At 39.2% G+C, this 9,825-nt stretch overlaps 1 protein-coding gene across 1 annotated transcript; it reads right to left on the reverse strand.

Moving 5' to 3' along the window:
* Positions 1 to 2,587: 2,587 nt before the first annotated feature.
* LOC122068962 (CASP-like protein 2C1) lies at positions 2,588 to 8,127 on the reverse strand. The gene is made up of 3 exons (XM_042632871.1): positions 7,918 to 8,127; positions 7,689 to 7,827; positions 2,588 to 2,992 (listed from the first exon to the last, which is right to left on the reverse strand). Exons 1-3 carry the CDS (start codon positions 8,070 to 8,072, stop codon positions 2,741 to 2,743), a joined length of 546 nt encoding a protein of 181 aa, XP_042488805.1. The 5' UTR covers positions 8,073 to 8,127; the 3' UTR covers positions 2,588 to 2,740.
* Positions 8,128 to 9,825: the final 1,698 nt, after the last annotated feature.

Here is a 9,825-nt window from a genome sequence, read left to right on the forward strand (position 1 = left end):
TCCCATTTTAATAATGATCCGCTATTATCCTCAGATTCTGCTGCTTTTGGTTGGTTTGTGATGTGAGATTCTGAAATGTTAAGGTACTGCAATCAGAGATCTTGGTAGGTAGGTTATAAGATAGGTACATATCTTACTCACACCACCGGTATTCCTAATGGTAAGTTGGGTCTACTGGAAGTGGGGTGTGATAACTTTAGCAGAGGTTCGGCTTAGAAAAGCTAACAAAGGACAAGGCTTGCATGGGCAAAGGCCAACAAGGGACTGGGTTTGCAAGGGCTAAGGCTAACAAGGGACTAGGCTTGTAAGAGAAAAAGCTAGCAAAGGGGTAATTCACCAAAAGGGAGGGCTGAATAGTTGGCTATTTATAGCTTATCAGACTCCAAGGAGGGAAATTTGCAGCCCTGCCAAATTTGGACCCTCAGTTGAGGGTTTTTTTGCGGGGCCACCAAGTTTTTTATAGGGCCCGAGGCTTGCGGGGATTTTTGTGGGGCCGTGGGGTTTGCGGTCCTACAAATTTTTTCATGGGGCCACAGGGCTCATGGTCCTACGAAGGTTTTTCACCAGACCGCGGTGTTTGCAGGGCCATAAGGGAATATTCCTAGGATATCCCATGTTCTTATATGACTATTTGTAAGAGCTCCATCTTTCAGGGGGGATTGCGGGAGATCCGATGGCCCGATTTTGGCGTATCATATATTGTTGGAATCGTGGTACCAAGCACCATATATCCATATGGTTACTTAGACTTGATTCCTTAGTATATGCTATACCATGATCGGACCCTCTTCTTTCCAAAATATTGGTTCAAGTTTAGGGTTTCCAGGTTCCATACTGGGCTGTTTTTTCGTGCTTGATTACCTTAGAAAGCCATCTCTTCTATTGATTGAAGACAAAGGCCGTGTCCACAATCCGTGAGTCATCATAGCCGGGGGAGGGTGACAAAATTGGGTGTCTGCATACCCTGGCCTAGATGTCGATAGAAGCCCTGTCGATGTCAATTATTTGGTAATTTCAGATATATGAGGACTCTTCTTCCTTATATTTAATGAGGTGTATGCAGTTTTAACCTCTTCTCTAAGGTCAAAAATTCATCTAAGTCAATTCCTAAGCCTTTAAGGTGTCTCATGGACATGATAAACACCTCCCACAAGTTGGATAGAGTTTGATCAAGTGTCTTGCCCTATTTTGCACCACTGATGAGATGGTTCTCTCTTGGATGCTTCATGGATAGTTTAGATGGTTTCCCTAAACCCTAAAACGTGTGAAGGGGGTTGTATTCACTCCAAAGTCTACAAACATAGTGTTCTCCATATTGGAAGGTGTGAAGGGGGTTGTAATCACTCCAAAGTTACAAACATAGTGTTCTCCATATTGGAAGATCCTTTGGACTATCTTTCAATATATAGAGTCTCTCCCTGACTAGAGTTGGTTCAAAAGAGTAAGCTTCAAAGCTCTAAGTATTTGGGCAAGTGTGATTTGAGTTGTAGCTTCTCTTTTGAGTCTATGGAAACATCTGACCTTTTTAAATCTTTCTTATATTTGCTTCTTGGATTTTCTTCCCCAAGGTGTGCCTTCCTTACTTGCTTTACTGCTTTCATCATTATTTTCTTTGCTTGCTTTGCATGTCCTAAAGGGTGTATGATTCTACCTTTTTAGCTAGTGGTCTTGCACCCCTATGAGTATTTTCTTATATTTTCTTTTGGAGGCCTTTATATGATCTATGTTTCACGTTGTTAATCCATGCTGATGGTGCCTTCTCATAAATTACATCATCTTCTTTTTTTCCCCCTTTCACAAGATAGGGATATGAAAATATGTTTGCCTCATAATATGTTTTTTTATCGAATTTCTTTTGTTTTTTTTACCTTGGGACCATTTTACATATTTTTAAGGATTTATTTTCCTGGATTTTTTCTAAGCTTGTTTCCTACCCTAAGGGAGTTTTGGTAATTTGCTATATTTTCTAATGTGTATGAACTTTTCTATTTATTTGTCATGCTTTCATTGTGATAAATAGGATTTCCAACCTTTTGAATGATCCTATAGCCCAGTTAATGTATGTCTTGTTTATTTTTTGGATATGCTAGTCCTTGTTTTGTAGCCGAATCTCTGGGCATGTGCTCCTATACCTTATCTCTTGATTGTCAGTTTTTACTTTTTGCATAGTACATAGCATGTATAAGTTTATTTGTTTAGGTAAGTAATAGGAAGATCAATTTGCATCGGGCGGACGAGGTTCCTAATTCCTTCCTTGAATCATAACTTACAATGGTTTGAACAAGTTCCCCATTGAATGGTCATAGAGTCAATATTTGTTTTGTATGGGTCCTAGATAATTTAGGTGGTGACTCTCTTATATGATCATGCATCTCTCTTTCCACCAGAGATGATTTGGAGGATAAGCATGTGGCAATCTTTGACAAGATCTTGGAATATACCCACAATATAACTTGAACAAAATTTGGACATTTAATTTACATATGAATTACCTTATTGTAACCAAAAATAACATCTTGTGTGTGCTGATAAGATTGGCAATTGGACCACTTAAAGAAACTTACATCCCGATCCATCGCTTCTAACGTGGCTGCATCACAATCAATTCTTGTTGCAAAACAGAAGAGATAATCTAAGATGCATACAATGATACAATAAGTCTTTGAAAGTCACTCCATATCTTTAATGGACAATCACATACTCTTTAACAGAGAGGAAATTATAAATGACAATAAAACCATTATTGACCTTTAAGGATAAGGAAACGCTTGTGTGAATAGAGCCTAAAAAGATTGAAGGAGGATATTGAAGTTATCACAGCCATAACGACCAAAGATACTAGTCCACAGAAGAGGGCACCGCCGATCTGGTAGCAGAATCTTGTGTATCTGTCGCACAGCTTTGTCCACTCCAACTGACTCTCTCCGATGATGGCAAGAACTGAAGCCTGAGTTGCCGCTGAGAATGTTCCAAAGCTAACATATGTGACTATCTGTTGGACAACATTGCAAAATTGAAGTAAGTAACTAAAGTTTGCTTCATTTTGGTTACCATTTGTAGAAACGCAACCCTAAAACGATGCAGAAGATAATGGAAAAACAAAACAAACAATGCACACAGATTTTTACGAGGTTCGATAAGGTTGCCTACATTCCCGGTGAGATGAGATCTTGCTTCACTATCAATGGAGAATAGAGTTATAGTGCTCGTCCTCACACCTCTCAGTATTGCCTGCATTATAGAGAAAGAAACCCTCGCTACAAATATATAGCGAAAAAAACCCTAATCCGAAAAGTACACAATTGCCCTCAAATAAAAAATATTTGAGCGAGGGACTGCGCCCCCCTACACCCCCTGCTATGCAGGGGGGCCTCCTGCCCCCCTTGCAACCCCCACGGCCCACTAACCAACTAGCGAGACTGCCGTCCTACCTATCGAGGTGCTGCACCAGTACTCCCTGAATTAAACTCTGACAGAATACAAGACATCGTACACCAACACCATTACCATTAGAATCCACGGCTGCTTCATTCTTTCACATGGAACCGGACCACGTGGTCTAGCTAATCGGACCATGGATGACTAGCACATGACATTTTTTCTTTTTCTTGTCATATTAGGACAGTTCAAGAATTGGGAAATTGCTTGGTTTTGTGTTTATCGAGAATATGTCAAATAACGCAGATATGCTTCTCTACATCCATCTGAAATTAAGAGTTAGGTATTGGGATCATATCGTGTTTATTTCCCGAGTCAAGCCGGGATTATAGGTTTAGTAGTGGATTTTGTTGGGTTCATACTCTTCTTATGTGGGTTATGGATTTTTTTTTTTTTTTTGGATGGGTATCAAGGCCTAACTAGTCTCATGGACTCATACTGATCCATAATCACATGGATCGAGTCATATCGGGGTTGAATGAGAACCATTCAAATTTCATCAAAAGTAGTGAAGAGCACTAAACATCCCGCGTGAGTGACCCCAAGGAGGTAAGAGGGAATCGAAGTTAGAACCACACGCTTCGTGAGATGAAGATCCCTTGCCAACTCTGCTCTCCGCTTGGATTTTGGTTTATGGACATGCTTGTCACAATATATCTTTGCTTTATTTTATTCTCAATAATTCAAAATAAAAATATAAAGAAATATATTTCTCACTCCCCTATACTTTATCCTACATTTACTTAAAACACGTTTACATAAAGGATTAAGGATTAACGGTTAAAAATGCATAAGAAAAGTCCAATGTAGTTCAATAAAAAATAAAATAATAAAATCCCAATATAAAGTAGTATGCTATATGGTTGAATTTATTGGTGTACGATGTCTTGTATTCCGTCAGAGTTTAATCCAAGGAGTACTGGTGTAGCACCTCGATAGGCAGGACGGCAGTCTCGCTAGTTGGTTAGTGGGCCGTGGGGGTTGCAAGGGGGGCAGGAGGCCCCCTGAATAGCAGGGGCTGTAGGGGGCGCAGTCCCCCGCTCGAATTTTTTATTTGAGAGCAATTGTGTACTTTCTAGATTAAGGTTTTTTGACTATATATATGTAGCAAGAGTTTTTTTCTCTGTAATACAAGCAATATTGAGAGGTGTGAGGAACGACTGCTGTAACCCTATTCTCCATTGATAGTGAAGCAGGATCTCATCTCATCGGACACGTAGGCAATCTTGTCAAACCTCGTAAATCTGTGTATGTGGTTTGTTCTTATTTTTTTCATTATTTTCTGCATCGTTTTAGGGTTGCGTTTCTACTGAATTAGAGAGAGTTAGACCACTACATTTGAAACGTGGTTAATTCAGATGGCCCCTTACTTATCCAGCAGTTGAAATCTACGACATCATCCTTCAAGTGAATGATGTATTCAAAATAATAATTTTTGACATAATTTTTTTTTAAGGAATCTTTTACACAATTAATGTCATTTTTTTTTTTTTTGGATTTTTGATACAATTAATGTCATGAAAAGTCTGATCACACCACCACTTAGTACAATAAATGTGGACAACTCACATAGCTAATTTCTAGAGCAAAATTTAGCAGACGGTTAAATCTTAGATTTATACCATGGTTTCTACTAGTCTGATTATGTGAACTGTGGGTGATGAGTTTCTACTTAGCTCAATGACAGATGGTTAGATAGTTGGGTCTAGCGTAAGGGTGCTAATCAATCCGGCTTAAATGGAACTTTTTATTTTAGAACCTTGTATCATGATTGGTTCATTTAATTAATTCATTTTTATATTCATTTATAAATGGTTGATTGGGTACAGAGCTTTAATTGAGTTATCAATAATTGGACTAGATGGGATTTAACAATTTATAAATAGATGATTGGCTACCAGCACTTCATAATGGGTGCAACACATATGTTGCATTGCCCCCTTATGGAACATGCGTAGGTGAAAAACTGTCGGAGCTTAAGAAAGGATCTTCTCATACAACAACGCACAAACATGTTACTTCTCATTAACATCGATGAACACAGGCTAGGGGTGATGCAGGGTTACAGGAGAGGGTAGAGAAGCAAGGGATGGGATGGGGATTGATGAGAGCATGGTGGGGGCAGGGTTGCAAAGGAGGAGAGAGTGAGAGTGGGAGAGGGAAGAGGTGTTGCAGGTGGGTGAGGAGTTACATGGTTGCAGCAGTGGGAGATGGTGTGGCCTTCTATGGAGAAAGAAGAAGGGAAAAAAACAAAAAAAAAAGTGTTGGTGGGTCCCACACATGTGATTAGAAAGGGAGGAATCCAATAAAAAATGGAAAAAGAATGAGAAAAATATGGAGAGAGAACTGTTGGGGTATTTTAGGGGATTCAGATTCTCTCCAGCACTACGGTTGCTGGATGTACCAGTGAGGTTTGTGTGTCTCTCTCCTATTTTATATTTGTCTCTCTCCTCAGTGGTACCAATGGAGAGGATCCAAATTCTATTTTAGGAAGTTGAATTTTTTTTTTCTGCTTTTCCTAGAACCCGAGAGCAATAAGTAATTTTGAGGATTAATTAAATATTTTTAAAATAAAAACTAGTGGATGCAAATAGAAATTTTAAACCTACTTATGTTGTAATTAATTTTTTTAGCATGCCATATTTTTACTTATGTTTTTCGAATTAATCTTAAATTCATAAAAAATATCATAAAATAATATTTAATTAAGGGAGAAAGAACACTAACCATCCCTATTCCCTATGCCCTTCAGTGGGGGAACACACATGTTGGTGTACGATGTCATGTATTCTATCACAATTTAACCCAGAGAGTATTGGTGCAACGACTCGATAGGTAGAACGGCGGTCCCGCTGGCCGGTTGGCAGGAGGCCCCCTGCATAACAGTGGGTGTAGGGGGGTAATCCCCCGCTCGAATTTTTTATTTGAGGGCAATTGTGTACTTTTTCAGATTAGGGTTTTTCGCTATATATTTGTAGCGAGAGTTTCTTTCTCTGTAATGCAAGCAATACTGAGAGGTGTGAGGGACAAACGCTGTAACCATATTCTCCATTGATAGTGAAGTAGGATCTCATCTCACCGAGGACGTAGACAATCTTGTCGAACCTCGTAAATCTGTGTGCATTGCTTGTTCTTTCATTATCTTCTGCATCATTTTAAGGTTGCGTTTCTACACACACATGGATATCTACTAGAGAGTACACAAGGCAACAGGTGGGAGATTTCCTTGGACCTATGAGAAGGCATAGGAAATAGAGATGGTTAGCGATCCTTTTCTCTTTAATTAATTAGACTTGAGTTGATCACACTATTTATGTGTATATAATTATTATTTTTTTGTTCAATAATTTTTAAATCTAAATATTTAAAACTCATATCATCCATTTTTCATTCTTGTTCTCGAAATATTTAACCGTCTAGTTCAAATTTTATGCGGTTTTAAAATGTTATACCAAACTTCTACCCAAAAAAAAATATATTTCCAATTTAACAATGGTCAGGATTCTAGAGCTGCTCGAAAATTAGTCGGTACAATAAATAATAAAACTTGTTTTGATAAAGAGGCAATTTTCAAGATGGGCACAATGCATTTAAGGCTGGTCCATGGGTGGGCCAGGTCACGCTCATGCTCATTTAAATGGATCTTGACTGAACGAGAGATGAAAGGGTCACGTTCATTTAAATGGATCATGACTGGACGAGAGATGAAAGGAACCGTTTACCAGATTATTATAAAGCAAAGAGAACGATCAATGCTACAATAAAATGATTTGATTAGTAAAGGTTATGAATTAATAGAATTATAATGTAGGGTTTGGTCTAGAGGCAACAATTAGGGAGAAAGAAAGCTACACAAGACGCAGTTTCTTGATATGTTGCTAAAAGTTTTCCATGGGTTCGAGTTGTACGTGTAGAGAGAGAGAGAGAGAGAGAGAGATTGGGCTCTTCTCTTGAGTGTCATGTGTCTAGGCAAAGATTAAACACTTTGAAAAGAGGCATGGTGAACGAGGCACTGATAGAGGTGTGAAAAACGAGATATCAAAAACTGTTGGATTCTCGCCTAGAGACATGGCACTTGTTCAAGTAATTATGGATGAGACCTGGGCTATTGACGTTTAGGAGAAGAGCCGAATCTTTGATTTAAAGGCAACAATTAGAGAGAAAGAAGCTACACAAGACGTTTGTTGATATGTTGCTAAAAGTCCTCCATGGGTTCGAGGTTGTACGGAGAGAGAGAGAGAGAGAGATACCTGGTCTAAGAAGAAAGAAAGCCAAGCCAGATTGGGGCAAGACCCAGTTGTTTTTCCCCCAACCGAAGCAATGATTAAACATTTGCTTAATTGAAGGAGATGAAACCCAGCAGCTGCAAATTCCACTGTAACAAATATCCTACAGAATAATACAAGAATAGAACCATTGGAACCCATCATGGATCAAAACAAGAAAAGGATCTTTGAGAGAGAGAGAGAGAATACTCACACGAATGCCTTCATGTCCTTGTAAGTTGCTTTCCTCTCGGAGATAATGATGAACTTTGTTTGTGTGTCTAGTCTAACCAGACAAGCTGTTAGTACTAAGAACACTAAAGCAAAGAACCTAAGAGAACCTTCTGCTTTCAGTATCCCATTTTCCATTTCCACTGCAAACGCCACCCTCTCTCTCTCTCTCTTTTGTATGTGTGGATAGATGTGCCCGCGAGTAGTAAAGGCAGCTTGTTTTGTAGGGCAGAGTGTCAGACAGCTCAACGAAGCATTTACCTTAAAAAAAAAATAAAAAAAAAAGACAGCTCAGCTAAGCCTCATTGGAGAAATAAATAAAGGGGTGTTGTCTATACACAGACACGTCCTTTACAACTTAAAACAGGCCCTATGCGTGGATGTGGTGAACGCAGACGGATAGGTGTTTTTTTCCTAAATAAATATGGGGTTTGAGTTTACTGTCCTGAATTCGATTAGTTTTTGTCTTTCTTCTCCCATTAGAGGGACAGATATAGTACATTATAGGGGTGTTAAAAAAGCCTGGTCAACCTGAATCAGTCATAGTCTGCCCTGATTCTAAACAAGGCTTGAGCTGAGATTTCAACCCATAGGGTGGGTTAGGATTGAGATTTTCAGGCCCAAGGTAGGGTTGGGTTGGGCAACCTCCACCCAAGCCAACCCAATCCAACCCAATCCAATCCAATCCAACCATGTTTATTAAGTATATAATCATAGAAATATGTCAATAATTATTAATGGGTACTTATAGAAAAAAGTCTTTCGTTTTCCACAATCTACACATATACGAAAACTTTGATCTTTGGCCTCTACAATGCATCAAGATCAAGCAACTAAGTAACCGATGGTATTGGGTGGATTGGATTGGGTTAAACCCAGCTCAATCAGGGTTCATCAGGGCTGGGTTGGTTGGGCTAAACCTAATAGGATTGGGATTGGGCTGAGATATCCCAGCCTGACCTAAGGCTGGACTGGACTGGGCTGGGCTTGGGTTGAGTTAAGAGACCTTAGGCTGTGTTTGGTAGCCAGGAGAAGAAAAGAGAAGAAAAGAAAATTGTACAAGATTCTGTACGATTTTCTCTTCCTTAAACTTCTCTTTATGTTTGGAACACTCGTAGATGAATAGAAGATTCTCATTTAAAATTTTAAAATCGCCTTGGGAATCTCGTTATTTTCTATCGCCGTCCAAAAAATTATCTCGACTTTTAGACGAGATAACTTGGTTCACAGCGAGAAAACTTACTTTTTTATTCTTCCTCACAATAAATTAGCGTATTCTTCCGGCGAGCACCATGTCACTGTGGCAACAATGCACCTCCAACAAGCAAATGATCGGAGCATGAGAAAGTCTCAAAGGAGGGGAAAAAATAGATTCTAGGGTTGCATATGAATATATGAGCTTATCTGCAAACCGATACTCTGTTTTGGAAGGAAAGAAAGAGACTGGGGAGGTTTAGGTTTTCTATGGCTCACCCACTTCTGACTGGGAGAATATGCTATGCAATCGGAAGTTTCTGATGAAGCAGAGAAAATCTTCACGTCATCTGTAACTTGCTCGAGAGATTTCTGGAGTAAACAAGACTAACAAAACCACTGACCCTTCTGAGCGCCCTCAGAAAGAAAAGCCCCAATACGATTGTCAAAGTCATTCCAAGCCACATCCTCTTTGGACCTGAAGGATTCATTGCAAATTGAGCTTTGCTTTAGATTCAACAGATGTGGGTTTTTGTCTTGAGAGGAAAAGTGAAACAGAAGTAGATATCATTCCAAAGCCCAGATTCTAGGCAATTAAATCCATCTTTACCTCTTTTTTTTTCCCGTCTTGGAAAATCAGAAATGCAGCCCAAAAGCCCCTTTTCAATCTGCTCAATCACTTCTTACTCTTTATATG

The sequence above is a fragment of the Macadamia integrifolia genome, unplaced genomic scaffold, assembly GCF_013358625.1.
Source record: "Macadamia integrifolia cultivar HAES 741 unplaced genomic scaffold, SCU_Mint_v3 scaffold500, whole genome shotgun sequence".
NCBI lineage: Eukaryota > Viridiplantae > Streptophyta > Magnoliopsida > Proteales > Proteaceae > Macadamia > Macadamia integrifolia.